This window comes from Brassica napus, chromosome A9 (assembly GCF_020379485.1).
Source record: "Brassica napus cultivar Da-Ae chromosome A9, Da-Ae, whole genome shotgun sequence".
NCBI classification, from domain to species: domain Eukaryota; kingdom Viridiplantae; phylum Streptophyta; class Magnoliopsida; order Brassicales; family Brassicaceae; genus Brassica; species Brassica napus.
This window is the reverse complement of record NC_063442.1, coordinates 23,558,283-23,577,282: the sequence shown is the minus strand read 5'-3', so window position 1 is coordinate 23,577,282 and position 19,000 is coordinate 23,558,283. Positions and strand designations below refer to the sequence as shown.

Here is a 19,000-nt window from a genome sequence, read left to right as displayed (position 1 = left end):
CGGGTTGTGAACAACGAAAGGATATCGGCCCTTGAGCGAATTTCCGTTCTGGAGGCGGAGGTTGAATCTTCTGCCAACAAGTTTGCTGATGATCGCCGCCGTGCGATCTATGATGCCAAGAAGGTTATGGCAGACAGCTATCTGGAAGTGTTGGTTTCTCTGAAGGAAAAATGGGAACAAAAGAAAGCGGCGGTTGATAGTGAGGCTCGTCTTCGGGAGGTTGTGGACAACATAGATCTCTTGAAAGAGATTATGAACAACAATCTCTTGGCTTCGGATGAGTTGCTGCGGCTTCAAGCAAAGGAGGTCGAGCTCGGATCTGAAGTTGATGTTATGGCGACCTCGGATTTCTCTATTGGGAAGCTCGACCTTCCATAGATTTCGGAGGATCTGCCCGAGGATTTCTTTGCTAAGGTTCCTTTTGCAGCTTATGGTGCGGCGAAGTGCTCGGATGACCGGTTTGAGGATGGTGAATTTGGTATCGAAGAATAGATTTTTGGAGATTTTTCTTTTGTTTTTTTTTTGCTTTTGTTGCTTTATTAATATTTCTTTTATTTTAATAAAGAATGGATCGTAGGTCCCGATTTGTTTGTCGCCACTTTATATTTCGTGCGAGGCCGACCTTTTGGAGGCATGTGTATATTTTTGTTAATATTCTTATCGACTGTTTTAATGTAACAAAAGATTTTTTTTATTAGTTTTGTCGCGCTTGTTGGCAGAGTTGGCCGCGACCGAGGACTTGATCAGGGTCCTGGTTTTTGGTCAACTGTGAATCTTATGTGATTTCCTGACATGAGAAATTTGTTGTGCTTGAACGTCTAGGGATTGTATTTTCTAAGGTGGTTGATTCTGTTTCGTTACAAATTAGTGAAAGAAAACAGTCTTTGACATTATCGAGCTGCTGTTCCACGGGTGTTGCGGTGTGTTTACTTTGAGTTTTGTTGGTGGGAGGAGACTGGACTCGTGTCGTGAGTTGCCTACGTACCCTCGTCGAGGGATCAAGTCATAACATAGTTTGATTATTTCCGTGAGGACAGGGTCGGTTGATCGATTGTTCATGTACGTAGGTACGTCTGTTTATTAGCTTCGGTTGTGATTAAGGCTGTTGTTCGATGTCCTTAAAGATTGCGAGGTAGCATGTCCTGGAGTTCTTCTGGCTTCCTCTGATAGTTTCGACTCCTTTTGATGTTGGGAACTTCAGGCATTGATGATATGTCGAAGGAACTGCTTTCATGCTGTATAGCCAAGGTCTACCAAGGATTTCATTGAATGGGGATGGAAGGTCTATCACGAAGAATTCTACAATTTTTCTGACTTCTCCGGCGGTCACCGCGAGCTCGATTGATCCGAGAGAGTAGGTGGTCTCTCCTGAGAAGCCAATGAGAGGAGTTCGCTCTTGTTTTAGGAGTGCTTTGGTGAATCCCATTTTCTTAAATGCTTCGAAGAAGAGGACGTCGGCCGAGCTTCCGGTGTCGATCATAACTCGGGATAGTTCGCAGCCACTGACGTCGATTCGAATCATGAGAGCGTCGTCGTGTGTTTATCAAGGTCTGCGGTTTCGTTTTGTTGAAGGTGATTTCGTGGTCAGGACCTGTTAAGGGCTCTCTAATTCCTACATTGTTCTCAGCTCTCCTCTAGTATGCTTTGATTGAGTTAACTGAGTTGCAGAACTTCGAGCCTCCATAAATGAAATCGATCCTTTTCCTACCCTTGTTATGGGCCGGGAAGTTCCATCTCTTAATCGGTGCTGGTTGGTAATGTCTCTGCCCTCCAGACAGATTGTGATTGATGGTCTGCATTCTGTCTTTCTTCTGAATCGGTTTCTCCAAGAGGTCGCGAATTTTGTTCAATTTATTCTTTCGCTTGAAGTTGGAAAATCTCATGCTAGGAGGTCTTGTGTTTTTGTTGTACTTCATGACCTAGAGGGTGTCCTCGTCGGTTTTTTCTAGGGTGCGGATTGCTACCGCGATCTCGAAACGGATTTTTCCTTCGGCTTGGCTCTTGATTTAGTCGGTTGCTTTGCTGTTCTGCCCCATGAAATCATGTTGACTCTTTTCTTCCGTGCCGGAGGGGGGGGGAGCTTGGTGATTCCTGCTCGATCTCCCTACCTCTTTTGTTCGTTGGGACCTTGGTTTTTCGGTTAGATTTCGGAGTTACTGGTTCCTCTTATTCTCCTGCTTCTTTGTTAGTTTTCTTATTTTTGTTTTGATTACGAAGTGCAGCTGGGCATTCCTCAGTTGAGTGGCCCTTGCGGTCATGGAAGGCTCAGTATTTGCTGAGGTCGTATGTCGATGATTTCTGCGGCGAGTTATTTATTGAGTAGGAGTGTTGTCCCTTGGTGGTTAGTTCTTTGGGGGTCGCCGGCTTTTTGATTGCATTATTCTTGTTCGCACTGTATTTTTCCTTTAATGCTGCGACCTCCTCCTCCTGGGTGGCGAAGTACGAGGCTCTGTGTAAGGCGTCGTCCAGTGATATAGGTGTTCGAACCGCCAGTTCTTCCCTAAACTTGGATGAGAACCAAACTCCATTCTTTAATGCTGCTAGGGCGACGACCTCGTTTGGGTGCGAAATCTTGGCCTTGATCTCTCGGAACTTTTTTATGTACGCTCCTAATGGTTCGAAAGGTGCTTGTTTGAGGTTCCAAAGGTCTGCTTCGGTATCTTTGATCTCTATGAAGACTGAATATTGTTTCAGGAACGTTGATACCAACTGGGTGAAGTTGTCGATAGAATTTTCCTTTAGTCCGGCGAACCATTCAAGTGCGGCTCCAGTGAGATTTTCGGCGAAGAAACGGCAGTACCCAGCTTCTTTTTCATTGTCAGTGAGGTGCGCTCTCAATATCGCTAGGCGAAAGGCTCGCACATGGGCTTTGGGTCTGTGCTTCCTGCGTGCTCGGGGAATTTTAATTTTCCCACGTGATGTAGTCTTACGCTGGCGATTCTGTTTGTAAACGGGGTCCTTCTTGTTTCTTCGATGACCATATCGATGTCCGGGGCGGAGCTCGTTGCCATATGCACGATCGCGTGTATTCTTTTGAGCTCGGCATCGTCCTTTTCAATATACTTCTGGATGGTTCCGTTTTCCCTCGGGGTCCCCAAATCTTCCCTTTGAGGGTCCACATTGATGTGATCGCGGGGGTCGTGTCGTTGGGTTTGTTCCGTTTGGTTATCGAGCCTTGCCTGATGGAAGGTTCTCGTCGCAGATGGAGTTCAATTTTCGGGGATGGAATGGTTCAGATGCGAAGCTCGCGTCCTTAGCTCTCCTTGCCTTTCTGTTGATCTGTTATGGAATTGGATCAGGGTGCTCCGTGGTCATTTGGAGTTTGGTTTTGATTTCGTCCAATCCACTGTAACTTAAACTTCGGTGGGCGATGCCTTGCGGTTGGGACCGTTCCGAATTCTCTCCCGTGTATCGTCCGGATCGGGCGCTTGGGATTTCTGGAGTGCCGAACAGTCCAGTACTTTGTACGTTACACGTTGCCCTCAATGGGTCGAGTGGTGCTCGGTTTCTTTCTCGAGTATTTGCGGCTCGATATTCTGCTAGTTCCTTTTCGGCTTGATCTAGCCTATAAGCAAGGGCTTGGTTGGTTGTCCTTTGACCTCGAATCTCGTCGATGAGGGTTTTCATCATTCCTCGGAGTTCTGTCAGTTCCCCTCGGTTTTGGCCTAGATGAGTTGGTGAAATCGGTCTGTTTCCGGGATGGTTCCAAACCCGAGCTCCAGTTTGCTCGGGAATTGTCGTCTGGTTGATCGGAGGAGATCGATCTTGACTCGAAGTCCCGATCGGAGGGATTCGTTGCGCCAAGGCTGTTCCGGCCTCATCTGTGGTTCCCGTTAATCCAACCTGGGTTACTCCGGCTGGTGAATTGGATCCGACAGGGTCGATGTCGTTGATTCCCGAAGGAGCGGTTCCTATCGTTTGGTTGGGGTCCATAATCGCGCTTAGGAAACTTAGATCAGTTTTTTAGCAAAGATGTTTTTCGTTTATCTGTCCCGCAGACGACGCCAAAATGTAGAACCTATATTCCACACAAAGTATTTGATAGTGATCGGGGTTGATCTAGGGAAGATAAATGATATGGGCAACGATATCTTTAGAACACCTTGATGTTAAATAGTTTCCAGTAGGTGAAAATAGACTTTTATTGATATCTGGGATCGAATACAATGAGTCGAACTAGATCGAATGTAACACACAAATTTGATCAAGAAGGAATTTAAATGTGGGAAGACAATCAGATTGATATGAATGTAAGGCTCTCTCTAGGGTTTTCAACGTGTCCACCTTCTTGTTTCTTCTCCTTCTTTTATAGCAAGTCGACTCCGAGATCTCCGTGCCAGCTCTGCGATCTCAGTTTCTTGTTGCGCGATCATTGCGACCTCTGTGACTCTTTCTTCGAGCTCAATTCTTGTTGTGGGCCTCGGCATGTCTCGGTCCATGTCTATGATCGGGCCCCATTTCGGTCTTGACCAAAATTGGGTCCAACATATACTTTAGGAAATCAGATCCTTTGGATCTAATAAAGTCAAATTCTCTTAAATGGATGGAAAGTATTACTTCAGTAAACGTTTAGGGTATGAATGGGGTTTAATTTTCTACAAGTAGACAAAAACAAAGTTTAGACTACAAATTTCAATAAAAAAAAACTGTGGCTAATAATGGATTTTTTTATTTTCACAATTTATTTTATGGCTAATCACTGTTTTAATTTCTTCAAATATCCACAAAGTATAAATCATAACTATTTAGCCACAAATTCTATGTAATAGCCATAATTTTTAGATTTTTTTTTTAAATCATTGCTGTTTTGTGGTTAGCTTTAGCTACAAAATCGCAGCTACAAATTTTTTTGTAACTAATTCGTAGTTAGGTTCAGTTTTTATTGTAGTGCAAGTGATTAGCAAATTCAAAACTTGATCGAAATAAGTAAAATGCATGTCGTACGTCTTTGTGTATCAAACTGAGGCACGATGAGAACAATTATTGATGGAAACATTGATGGAAACAACGAAGGTGAAGATGTTAACGAAGTTTCAAATGAAAGGGAAGAATTAGATGATGAAAGGGAAGGAAAAGGGGAAGAAAATGATGATAATTTTCCTTAAGATGAAAATGATGGTGGGGAGGAGGATGCTAAATTCCCTGATGTTGCTGGAGGGGCTGATGATGGTTCAGTTTACAATGAGTACGGAAAAGTTAAAGATGAGGATGGGGAAGAATCAGATGATATGTGTTTTGAGGGTTTGAAAGCGACATATGCTGATGAAGGAGGAAGAATGAATGGGACATTTTCCTATAAGATCTTTGTCAACAAGAGTTTTGTTAGTAGGGATACACTGGTTTCAGAGTTGCGTAAGCTATTACCTTCACCTTTGCAATGTTGTAAGCCACATCAAATTGGTGCCAAATTTAGGGGCACTTTCCATGTAGTAGACCTTATCTTAGCAACCAAATCATCTATCCCACATCTCAGCTAATACCGCCTGATCTACCCTTCGACTGACCTCATTTCTTCAAATAAATGTGTAGGCTAAATCTTGGGTGTATCAATCAAAGGACACATGGACTCTTACCCCATCAAGTATCTGAACACACATGTAGTTTCTCTGATTCTTTCCCTCCTCTGAGTCTCTTTTTTGATCAACAGTGACACTGCTACAGTCTGTTTTATTCGTCTTTTCGATTTTTTATTTGGCAAAGTGTAGGCGACTAGTGGGGTCATATGAAATTTTCCTACCGCTCGCTTCTAACAATGTGTGATCATCCCTTCAAATTAGATTAGTGGGTTCATACGAAATTTTTCCAACCCCTCTGCATCTGAGGAAATTATCTCAATCTTTTCTTTTCTTAGATGTCGAAGAGAGGTGAGAGGACAATCAGAAACACAATGAATTTTACCTTCGTGACTTGCAGGAGATATCTGATCCAGTACATACCAAACCCCAAAACAAGCTAGTTAAGTTGATTAAGGCTGGAAATCAGCTTCTGTTCCTTCAAACTTTCTCAGCTAGCATATGTGTTATAGGCAGGTGATCCACTTTGGTGTTTCCATTCAGTACACCCTGCAGCTAATAAGCTCAAAGAATGGTGCTAGAGAGTGGTTAAATAATAAGTAAAACTGAAAAACTTAATCATCCTCTTCTTGACTCAATAAAACTTAATAAATCATGAAAACTAACCTTCAAAACTAAAAGTCAATATCAGTAATACCTCCTGCAGACTTAAAAACATTGTCCCTAGTGTTATCCAGTCAAATATTGGTGAGAAAATAAATCATAAGTACAAATTTAATCAAGGAAGAGCCGATATACCTTCTCTCTGATATGAGTGTCGATCGACACAATGAAGTTGCGGCCGATCACTCGTGATGCTCTATCGATTGACATTGATCAAGTGGCGGTCGATTCTGTTGCATGCTCGTTATCCTCGGACATTTTTTTACAACCTGAAATAAATAAATAAATACAAAAAATCAGTAATAAAAGGAAATAAAGCGAATTTAAAACTTAATAATGGGGTTTCTCCATGAAGCACTTGTTTATAGTTTTTAGCTTGACGTTTTGGAAATTTTGAGCTAGAATTGAGTACTTGTTGGAAAATAAGTGTCAACATCTTATTTAATCATTTCGAACCAGGTACCAACAAAGCTTTTGATGGCTTCTTCGCATCTTGTTATGTGCTCTTGTTGCCTCTGAATGATCTCATGAGTGTAATCCTCTTTCAGCTCTAGTTCCTCCATACGCTGGCTCAATGATGCAATACTATTGTTGAGAGGAAAATATATTGCATCAATCTTTCTGTAAACCTCATCAAACATCCTATCATTTGCTGTAGCAATGTCAACATGATCTCTGATGTATGTTGCAAGTTCTGGTGGATAAGAAGGTGGAGGATGAACTACATGTATCTGAAAACATCCCTCATACTATGGTAAACTCAGATAATGGCCTCCCAAACTATCTGTCCTCTCTAGTATTTATTCAATATTTTCCTTAGAAACATTGATGATCCTTCCATCCATAGCATGTGCATTGCCTTCTTCATCTCTGTCAACTCTAAACTCATTTGGTGACACTACACAGATCTTTCTTCTAGGAGGATTGGCGGCTTCAACAAAGAAACTCTCTCGGAACTATGGACTCGCAGGAGTGTCGACCAATGCTGGTTGGGTGTCGATCGACACTTCGCCGTCACCTTCACGCTTTGCGCCAGAATGAGAATGACATGCTGCCACATATCATGGATCATCTCCTATCTCAATGTAGGGTGTCTATACCTTGACTACTCTAACCGGATCATAGAAAACATTCTTGTGGGAACCGAAATTCGCACTGTCGATTTCCGTTTAAATTAGGAAAGTAGGAAAACCCTAGTTTCCCAGAGGTCCCGGATATCTGCTAATACCACACGCCAATCAATCAGAACACGAAACGAGAACAGCAATAAAATAAGAAATAAAAAAAGAGAGCAAGATAGATCTTATTCCGAATCTGTGTTCGAGCTTTACAACAAGGTATAAGCCTGGGCTCGAGAGTTGTCGGCGAGATTCCTAGTTCTAGCATCCCTAAGACGGCTAAACCTAATTGAGTCGCAACTCGAAATAACAAAAACGGAAATATGCCTAAATCGCTCTAAGTGCTAAGTTTGCTCAGAAAAAGTCTCCCCCCATGCCTCTCGCCTAGGACTCCTTATATACTCTCTCCTAGGCCGGTTTACGCTTTTCCTCTTCTGCCCATAAGCCGTCATTGCCTAAAAATTGAGATATTCCATTTTTTCCGATCTTCGTAATCATCTTCAAAATTTCATATTTATCCGCGGAAACTTGACATTTATATCTCCGTGCAGACAAAGCGTAAACCGTCATGCGGCTTACGGGCTGTTGGTTAAGAAATCGTAAGTTGGGCCTCGAGTCATGTCTTAGGTCCCTTTGGGCCGTTTTTTGACTCGAAGCGTTTATTACGGCTTCTTTCGATAAAGAATGAACTTTCCACGGTTTTTGCCGCAAAGTTTGATTGACGACTTCGAATGGCGGAAAACATGAAATGGATTCGCTACACTCTTCGGGAGATAGCATCAAAGGGTACACGAGAATTCATGGACTCGTGTCGTATCGACGTTTCAGAAGAGCTCGGTCACTATGCAGCGACCGATCGGAACGCACGCTCGGTCGTTACGTAGTGACCGAGCTTGGCTCGAGTTTGGTCGCTACGTAGCGACCGGATAGTGTGCATGTGCGGTAGTTGCGTAATGACCGAGCTTGGTTTGTCCGTGTTCCGATCATCATACTCGAACCTATCCGTAGCTGGTTTTGGGTATGTTTCCGACAGCTTATGTTTGATCCAAATAGAATTCGAACAAAGCTTTATCTCGAGAACATACGTTGTGACGTTCTCTTGAATGAGCACGATTTATTGCGTAAAGACATACTTGTATTTTGCGAACTTTTGGACATTAACTTCGTCGTAACCGTATATCTTGAGTGCTGAAGAATGATTTGTAGATTTTTTAGGCGTGTCCTGAGACTTTTGCGTTAATTGAAGTGCAAGCGTTTTAATAAAAACGAGCAACGCATATTGTAGTAAAAGTTTTCGAAATCTCTAAAAAAACTCGATTAAAATGACGCATCTTTTCCTATGTGGGAGTATATGAGTATACGTACCCCCCCCCCTCTTTTTAGAGAGGGGGATAGCTGAACTCGTCATTCGACGAGTTGCCTACGTACCCCTTTCGAGGATCAAGCCATCTCGTAGTTCTGTTTTATGCCGCGAGCATTTTTACTCGGCGGTTGTTGCCGTGCTGACCGCCTTGATCGTGATGACCATGGCCAGGTTAGTGCTCTTTTCCGGATGTTCCGGTTGAGTTGTAGTGTCGGCTTTGGACTCGTGTTGAGTTTCGACGTCTCAAGCGTTTGCGTCAGCAGACGATGTTAAATCGTCTTTCCTTGAAGCGTTTTTGGCCGAAGATTGATCTATCTTCGTACGCTTGCGATTTGCCGTTGCCAAAGTTGCGATTTGCCTGAACTTGTGCTCTGCGAGGAAGCATAGCCGTGACTGTTTCTGACATCCCCAGATAGCTGCAACTCCGTTTGGAGTTGGGAATTTGACACCCAGGTGGTATGTCGATGGAACGGCTTGCATGGCGTTGAGCCATGGGGTGCCCATGATCACGTTGTAGATGGCAGGATGATTGACCACCGCAAACTCGACGATTTTCGTGATCTCCTTGGCCATGACTGGCAGCTTCGCCCGAAGAACCCGTGAGTAGTTTCGGCGTTGGAGTTACTTCTCCGAGTTTGATGCTCATCCGATTGAGAGTGTCGCGGAAGATAACGTTGACCGTGCTTTCCGACTTCCAGATCTCATATGACGAGATCTATGACGAGCAGATCGCAGTGAGGTTGATCGATCCCACCGGCTTCTTCCTTCGTAAAGGTGATTGCACTCGACTCTGGCTTCGTAAAGGTGATCCCACCGGTCTCGGGGAGGAGACCATGTAGGCCAGTTTGCACTCGACTCTGCCTTCCGCTGGTAAGCCTTGATGGCCGAAACCGTATCGTTGCAGTATTGCGATCCTCCGATGATCATGTTGACTCTGCGACAATTTTTATCGTTTCCTTTGTCATTCGGCCTTCTTCCACGTTTATCGCCGGATTGGTTCCTTTGAGGGGATTTCTTTGCGGGCGGATTTCTGTCTTCGGGGGGCGATCAGTCTCGAGGATGAGATCTTTCAAGCTAGTCACTTCCGAGAGCTCTCCAGCTAGTAGTTTTGTGGCCAGCCTTGCCTCCAAGACTTTGCAGTTAGTCGTGGAGTGTCCTCGGGACTGGTGGAACTCGCAGAAGGTGTTTTCATCATATCCTTGATTGCGAGTCCATGTATTACCCGTGGTTTGGCCTTGGTCCGAACTGATCGCATAATTGTGCGCTCCTTGGAGATCTTCCCCCTCGTGATGGATGTACTTGTCGTTACGAGAGTTCTTTTTCTTCGGTTTTGGGTCCACGTCTTTCGAGGATGGTCTCGTCGACTTATGTTTTTGCGATAAGACTTTTGTTTCCTCTTCGATTATGATGTAGTCCGTCGCGTTGTGGAGGGCGTCCTGGATCATCTGCGGTTTGTCGAGGGTTATCCATTTTCTGAATTTTGACTTGTACCAGAGCGTCTTTCTGAGCGCGTCAATGGCCGCCTTGTCGCTTATCCTGCTGACCCTGGACATTTCCAGCTTAAATCGGCTGATGAACTCGCGGAGGGGTTTGTCCTCCCTCTGGGATAGGCTCCAGAGATCGACGTCGGAAGTTTCTCTATCTATGAACATAGAGGATTGTTTGAGAAATTCCGATGTGAGCTGTCGGAAACTCCCGATAGAGTTTCGCTTAAGACATGCGAACCATTCAAGGGCTGCTCCGTCCAGATTCTCGACGAATAGGCAGCAATAGCCGGCGTCTTTTTCGCCGTCCTTCAGTCTTGCTCTTCCCATCGTGATGTGGAAAGCCTGAAGGTGCGCCTTCGGATCGGTTGTACCAACATACTTTGGCACTTTGATTTTCCCCGGGTAAGATACCCTCATATCAGATATGCGAGTGGTGAAGGGGGTCTTCCGAGCCCCTTCCAGCAGCCTGTCGATCTCGGGGGCAGCGGTAGTAGCGTGATGAATCTGGGATTTCACGGCTCTTACTTCTGCCGCAGTTTTGGTGATGTAGTCGCGAAGATCACGGATATCCGACGTCTCGTCAGCAGATTTCCGAGCCTGTCGGTGTTTACTGCGGGTGAGCTCGGTTTGCTTTTCAGCCAGCTCTTCTTGCTCGTTCCAATAGAGGATTTCCTCCTTCTCCTTCATTGGTTTGTCGAACGGAGAGCTTTCCCTAGCGGATCGGCTTCTGGTCCTTCTTGGATGTCTGTCGACGTCCTCCTCGGTATCGTTGGAGACGTCGCTGGGATCCAAGTCGACGTGCTCGACTTCATTATCCTCCGAACCATTTGCAGGAGGCGGAGGACTCTCAGGGTTCCCCTTTTCGACGGGAGATTTTTCGCTAGGGTTTTGTCCCGAAGGTCGTTCCCTCGCGGTTCCAGGCCTATCGAGTGGGGTTGCGAAGTCAAGTCTTTTCCCGCGGACTTTAGTGGTTCCGCGGGGGCGGATTGCTCGAGTCCTTGCCGTTAAGGTTTCAACCTGTTTGGTCAAGGGGGGAGGGGGGGGGGAGATCTCTGTCCATAGCTAGACATCTGACGTGTATCTGCAGTTTTGCACTCAAAAAGCTCCAAAAGACACCAAAATCACCACTTTCCTCAAAATCGTCCCTGAACATGTAAAACACCTTATCTAGAATCTATATCGTAGTAAATATGTCTTAAAATACCTACATACCATGGCTAATAATGAGTAAAATCCATGGTATATCAATTCCCCAGTCTTACCATTTTGCTTGTCATCAAGCAAAACACACATGGCAGTCTCTCTGAAAGAGGTTTCAAAATAGTAGGGACTCACCGATTTAAAGTTAATCATCACCTTATAAACTCTTAATCTCAAAAGAACTTTATACCATATCTTAGTCTAGCAACCAAATTCACCTAGTCAACAACTTAGCGAATCATGTTTGACAATACCCTCTACCAACCTCATTTCTTCTTGCATAAATAAAAGTGTAGGCTTTACCTTGGCAGTATCGATCACATGATGCAAGGATGCTCAAACAAGTATCTGGACCTGTAGATAAATGGGAGTTCCTTTCCTTTCTCTCAACAAGTTTTTCTCTCAGCCAAAGTCTGTTTTTATTGCAGGATCAAGCTTTAATAGTTTTAGCCACCAAATCATGTTCACTTCTTTTTAACCTATATCCTAGGATTTTTTGGGAATCAAGCCTTAATGGTTGTAGCCACCAAAGTCCTATTCGAATCCTTTACCTATAGAATTCTTATGAATTAAGCCTTAATGGTTGTAGCTACCAAGTCCTGTTCTAATTCTTTTCTTAAATTATCTTCTATAATTATATATTATTATTATTTTTTTTTTTTAGTCTAATCTAAATTTCAAAAAGAGAGAGAGGGTGATATATCTACACAAGGCTTTTACCTTCCAGAATTGTTTGAAGAACCCGATCTAATGTATACCAAGCCCCAAGACAAGCAAAGTTGAGCTCACTTAGGTTGGAGGTCAGCTTTGGTTATTTCAAACATTCTCATCAAGTGTAACATAGTTGACATGCTGATCCACTTTAGTATCTTCAGTGCTATCTGTAACTAGTAAGTTTAGAATGGTGTGGTTAGATAACAAGCAAAATCAATAAGTTCATTGTCTCCTTCTTAATTCAATAAAAACTTTTTTTTTGAAAACATTTTAATAAGACTCATGAAATAGACTAATATCAATAAACCTCCCCCCAGACTTACACTACGTAGCGACCGGATAGTGTGCTGATACCACTCAAATTACCCTAAGGAGTGTTACTCTCATCAAAAGAGGTTCAGATGTAGTACTTAGGGATCGAATCCACAAGGAGCTAGGGAACAATTAAATCTAGTGTTTATTAATTCTAAAGGTTGTATATTTTTGAATGAAATAGTAACAAGCGAGTAAATAATAAATGTAACTTTGGTTGGAAATGATATTAGATGCATGGCCACTATTCAGGTGTTGGAGATTATAATACCTATAGATGCCTAAATGTTGCATGCATGATATATTAGAGCTCATTCGCTTAACTCAGTGATCAGCTGTCGCATGTACCACTGGTTAACAGACTAGATCTTGTGTCTCACCGGTTAGATGCAGACACAAGAGAGTGTCGATCGATTGTCTATTAAAACGTCGACCGATACACCTTTGCCAACATCGATCGATTCTCAGTTGAGGACATCGATCGATGGGTTCTAGCCAGGCCTATGCGCGAGTATGAAATGCCCTACTAAGATTCTAAATTGGCGGTTAGCCCTCTCTAGCAATCCTAATATGATAGATAGATGTCAGGATGGGATAACAAGGGTGCTTGAATATGCAATCCTATGATCAAGTTCTAGTTAGCAAGGCTAAAACAAGCAATGAATACAAATCTATCATGAATATCACAACAAGGCAGATCTATAGTTTGGGGCTAATCCCACAAACCTATCTGAACCCTGGATCTAACAGTTGAACTACTCAGACATAGTAAAGCAATTCATATCAATAGATAAATAGAAACTCATAGAATAGATGAAAAGAAATAGAAACAAGGAGTTCCAATCACAAGTGATCTTCTCTCCCAAATGAAACTTGTAACAAAACTAGGTCTAGAAAAGCTCTCTTCTCTTCTGCCAACAAAACACTTGCAGTGTATATTCTACTAGGTTAAAAACTCGTCAGGGCATTTTGGTAATTTGGCTTGGCCTTGGTTTTTAAGTCTGCTGAGTCCAAAATGTCGCGTCTGGTGGCTCGACATCGATCGATGGTACTTGTGTACATCGATCGATATTAATCTTCATCTGTAGAGGCATTTCCTGATATCGATCGTCAGCACTGATGCGCATCGATCGATTATTCTTCCTCTCGTCAACCTCTAAGTGGTCAGCTCGGGTGAAATGTCCTTTAAGCTCCAAAATGCTCCAAAGTCATAGCTTTACTCCGAAATGCACCTGAACATGAAAACATACCTAGAAGAGTAGAAAATATAGATATATATATAGTAAAATACTAATATACCATGGATAAAAATGGGTCAAATCCAAGGTATATCATGTGCATGTGCGGTAGTCACGTAGTGACTGAGCTTGGTTTGTCCGTGTTCCGATCGTCACATTCGAACCTATCCGTGGCTGGCTTAGATATGTTTCCGTTACCTTGGGACAGCTTGTGTTTAGTGGTTTGATTGAGATTTGAACAAGATTTTACCGCAAGGCACTTCGTAAAGATTTTTTTACGAAGATTACTTTTCTTAAAAACGTTCATGCCGATTTTTATGGACTTTCAGACAATCATTTTGTCGTGACCAATTTTGACCCCAACAGCCATTGCTCCGGGCCTCGGGACCGAGGTCGTGACTCCACAAGACGAGGGAACTCTTGCAGGCTCGGGCGTTCCGGATGCTTCGGCTCTACCTATCGGATCGTCCACGACTCCGATTCTCGTCGAGGATAAGGAGAGGGCTGCTGACTCTATGCCTCCTCCTCTGGCCAGGAAAGAGATTGTTCTAGCGCTGGGCGCTCCTAGTGCTGTTTTGGTTGCTCAGCCTAAAGACTGGAAGAGGAAGTTTACCAAGGGCGGCGACGGGGAATCTTCGCAGCAAGGAGGCTCGAGCATAGCGTCGGGGCTTCGTGGAAAGGTTTGTCGCTCACTTAATCTCTGGATTGTTATATATAAATATTATTTATTTTTTTAAATGACAAAAAATCCCTAACTTTTTTCTCGTTTAGCAGTTCATGTCGCTGATCGATGGGATGATCAGCGAGTGCGGTTCTGAGACCAGTCGTCTTGCCGGGGAGTTGTCGGAGCTGCAGGGTAGATGGTCTGAAACCGAGGCCATGCTGACGGCGGTCAAGGATTCTCACTCCGCGAAAGTGTCGAAACTCGAGGTCACGATAGGAGGGCTCGAGAGGGACCTCGGGAAGACGGTGAGTTCATTGCTTAAGGAGAAGAAGGCCAGGAAGGCCAAATCTTTGGAGCTGCGTCGGCTTCAGCGTCAGATCGAACCGCAGGATTAGCGAACCGCAGGATCCGAGAGGCCACAGATGCTCTTCGCTCCAAGTTTCAGGCTCTGGCTTTCTGGGCTCCCTCGAGTGCATCTGGAGCAGAGATTTAGCCTTGGCGACGATTGAAGGTGGGATGGCCGTGGTTCAGTCGTTCCAGAGTGGGACTCCTCCGACCTTAGAGGCCAAAGAGGCCCGACTGTCCGGCTGCAAGGGAGATTTGGCAGTCGTGGATGGAGATTTTGATCTCATCCTAGCTGACCTGAAATCCGCGTGTTTCCTTCCGACGTGTTTAGAAGACCCAGAGGGGAAAGATCCTGTGGTCGGAGAAAACGGAGGCGACGCGGCTCCAGGCTTGGACGAAGCGACGGGTGAAGAGGGAGCGTGAATTCTGAAGATAACTTTGGTTAGATCTCTTGCGAGAGATTTTTTTTTATGTTTGATGTTTCGGCCATAAATGGCCTTATTTCATGTTTCGGGACTGGCCGTATGTGGCTTTGAATCCCTGCCGCTCTGCGGCTTTCTTTTTATGACAAGATGATCGAGTTGCATTTTTCATAAGTTTACGTATGGTGTGGAAGGAGGGGGATGAGTTGTCATCTCATATCCCTCTTCGATGTGAAATGTTTTGTTCGAGATCCGTTTCGAGAATTTTTCCGCGAGATGTAGACTTCGCGGGATATCTGAAGATGTCGAATATAAACATAGAGGCATGGTTTTGGGATCTCGTATCTTTTGGATATCATGCCTTGAGATGTTAGAGACCATTGCACTGGGTTTAGGGCAAGACCTATGTTTACTTTCGGTTTTAAGATTTATGGGGTGACTAGTCGGCTATCGATTTATCTGTCGTGATTTTAACCTGATTCGTACCGATTTAAAGTCCGCGATAGGTTCTCGGCTTACATGACTTGTTAGATATTGTAGGAGATGGATTACATCCCTCCACAAGGCCCATCGAATAACATGCCCTAATCCAGAAAGTTTGATTTGTTTAGTCGGCTCGGCGGCTAAAGACGTCAGCTCGACCCTAGAGTACTTTTAGCCGGACGACCGAGCCGGCTCGAAGTACTCGGCTCGGAGGGAATTCTGTTAGGCCCGAATAGTCGGCCTCTCGCATCAGGGCCCAAATGATTATAAGACTAGGGCATCAGGGACAGGAGACCTATAAAGAGGGAAGAGGAAGCAACAAGAAGGGGACTTTTTTGGACACTTGCACACTAAGCGGCTAGATCTAGGGTTTTAGTCACGTCTTTAGTCATCCCATTTCCGAGTTCTTTCAACCTAGTCGACTGAATCTCGTACAAACAATTGGCACCCACTGTGGGGCTGACTAAAGCAACTCGGAAAGATAGAGAAGCTGCACCTACCCGAGTACAAACCTGGCGGAGACCCGGTGGAACAAATGACAGCTTTCAACATCGCGTGGCGCGGGCTTGACTCTCCGAGGAAGAAAGGGATGCAGGCTACTGCCAGCTGTTCGTCGAAACTCTCCACGAGCAGGCCCTAACCTGGTTCTCCCAGTTAGAGGAAAACTCAATCGGAAGCTTCCGAGACTTATCAGCGGCTTTTCTCAAGACATATATTATGTTCACAAAGCGCAGCGCCACCGCCTCTAGCTTGTGGAACCTCAACCAAACCAAAGACCAGAGCCTCCGCGACTACATGGAGAAGTTCAAAGCCGTAGTCTCGAGGTTTGAGATCCTTGACAGTATCGCCATCGACGCCCTGCGGAACATGTTGTGGGTTCGCTCTAAGTTCCGAGAAGACTTATACCAAAACCCAACTACGTCACTCCAAGACGCCATCGCACACTCTGATAACTTCATCCGAATGGAAGAAGATACTAACGCAATCCTCAGCAAGATGAACCTACCGAAAGCTCCAGCGGCTAAAAACGCCAACACGCGACAAGAACCGCGTCAGCATGCCCCAAGCGACAAAAACGGCCGCAAAGACGGATACATGTAAGTCGTCAACGAGAACAACGTGCCAGTTTAACCTTCCGTAGTTCGCGGAGAAGGTTGGAACAAGTGGGTAAGGGAGCTTGACTCGTCCGACAAACCAGTCGATGCTGTTTGCGCGACCCAACCTACAACAGCACCAGGTTCAGCAGCAGGCCCTTCCAGGACCGTTGATCTCACCAAGCACTGCAAATACCACGACGTCAAAGGGCACGACACGACAGAGTGCAAGTCACTCTATGCGCACTACCTCTCGTCACTCGCAAGTGGCGACTTCAAATTCGAACCCCTAAAAGCTAAGTCGAAGAACGGCAAGAGCTGGAGCAAGAATAAAGAAAGGAGAGCCCAACACAAAGCTACAGGCAAAAGCCTACAAAAAAAAAACTCAACAACGAGATGATGAGGAGGAAACTCCGAGGAGTAACAGCGAGGAAGACTCTTCAGACGACGAAGAGCAACCAGCTAATCGCAGGCACATTGAGGTTATACTCTCTCAGCAAACCTTATCATCGGACGACGAGAACGACAACACACCTATACCCGGAGACATGAGAGATGTTCGGAAACGCAAGTTCAAATCTGATGATGACAACAGTCCCAAACATACTCATCTCCGGACAACGCTGGATGCAAGGACGTCTCGCCGTATCTCGATGGTTGACCCTGACACCAAAGAACATCAAGAACGCCCAAACGGTGACCTTCAGGACAAACTCAACGCTGGCGCGTGCGATCTTCGCATTCGTCTCAGTCGTTCGAAATCCACAGATCTCAGAAGACGACTGGAACAAGTCAAGATGCCAGGCAACGGTACGCTGTCAGAAAACGCTAACAACATATCAACCGACCTACGCGCCTTGTTAGACTCCAAGCGAGTAAAAACGACGCAGCAACTAAATGTCATTATGGGTGGTTCTCCTCCCTGCGGAAACTCTGTTCGCTCCGTTAAGGATTACCGTCGACAGGTCGCGACTTCGCAAAGGTGGCCAACTAGGCAGCCAAGTCACCCTCCGATAACTTTCTTGCCCGATGGCGCCGAAGGGATTCACATCCCCCACAACGACCTCCTTCTCGTCGTCCTTGGAATTGGGGAGTACGACGTCACCAAAGTCCTCATCGATACATGAAGTTCCGTCGACCTCATCTTCCGAGGAACTTTGCAGAAGATGGGAGTGGACCTCGACGACATCAAAGCGTCCTCCAGAACGTTAACCGGTTTCAACGAATCTTCCGAAACAGTACTGGGAACAATCCGCCTTCCTGTACGCGCATGTGGAGTTACTCGAACGGTCAAGTTTTCTGTCGTAAGCACAAAGGCTCCTTACCACGCTATACTCGGAACCCCCTGGATACACTCAATGCAAGCTATTCCATCTACTTATCACCAGTGCATCAAGTTTCCCGGTACAGACGGAAAAATCAAAACGTTACGAGTAGATCAAAAAGCCGCTAGGGAGCTCTTAGTTGCTACAGTCAAACCCCAACGGACATCTCTACCCGTTAACTCTGTTTCTCCTCCAAGTTCTAAAATCTGCTCCCAGGAAAGCGAAGTTCTCGAGCTACCTATTGATGATACTGATCTGAGCCGGACCGCACGAATTGGTGCATATCTGTCCGAGGATATACAGCAGTCAGTTTTCAACTTCCTCAAGAAGAATGTGTCCACATTCGCGTGGTCCATGGCGGACGTGAAAGGAATTGATCCGGCTATAACGACTCACGAACTAAACGTCGACCCAACGTTCAAGCCTATTCGACAGAAGCGACGCAAACTTGGTCCCGACAGGTCAAATGCTGTGAACAAAGAGGTTGACCGGTTACTCGGCGCTGGCTCGATCGCTGAGGTTCGCTACCCCGAGTGGTTAGCAAACCCAGTAGTCATTAAGAAGAAGAACGGGACAGCTATCCTCTCCCCTGATCTGAATAAAGCCTGCCCAAAAGACAGCTATCCTCTCCCCAACATTGACCTTTTAGTCGAGTCTACAGCGGGAAACGAGATGTTAACGTTCATGGACGCTTTCTCTGGATACAACCAAATTATGATGCACCCTGATGATCGCGAGAAGACGGCCTTCATCACAGATAGGGGAATCTACTGCTAAAAAGTAATGCCATTCGGTCTGAAGAACGCAGGAGCAACCTACCAACAGCTTGTGAACAAGATGTTCGCAGATAAGTTGGGCGTCACCATGGAAGTATACATTGACGACATGTTTGTCAAGTCCTTACACGCCGTTGATCACCTCCATCATCTACAAGAGTGCTTCGAGACTCTCAACAAATACGGCATGAAACTAAACCCAGCAAAGTGCACGTTCGGAGTTTCTTCAGGTGAGTTCCTCGGTTACATAGTCACACAACAACGAATCAAAGCCAACCCGAAG

At 45.1% G+C, this 19,000-nt stretch overlaps 1 protein-coding gene across 1 annotated transcript; it reads left to right on the top strand.

The window, feature by feature from the left end:
* The first annotated feature begins 17,782 nt into the window (after positions 1-17,782).
* LOC106429577 lies at positions 17,783-18,718 on the top strand. Its single transcript, XM_013870325.1, has one exon. It carries the CDS (start codon positions 17,783-17,785, stop codon positions 18,716-18,718), a length of 936 nt encoding a protein of 311 aa, XP_013725779.1.
* The last annotated feature ends 282 nt before the right edge of the window (positions 18,719-19,000 follow it).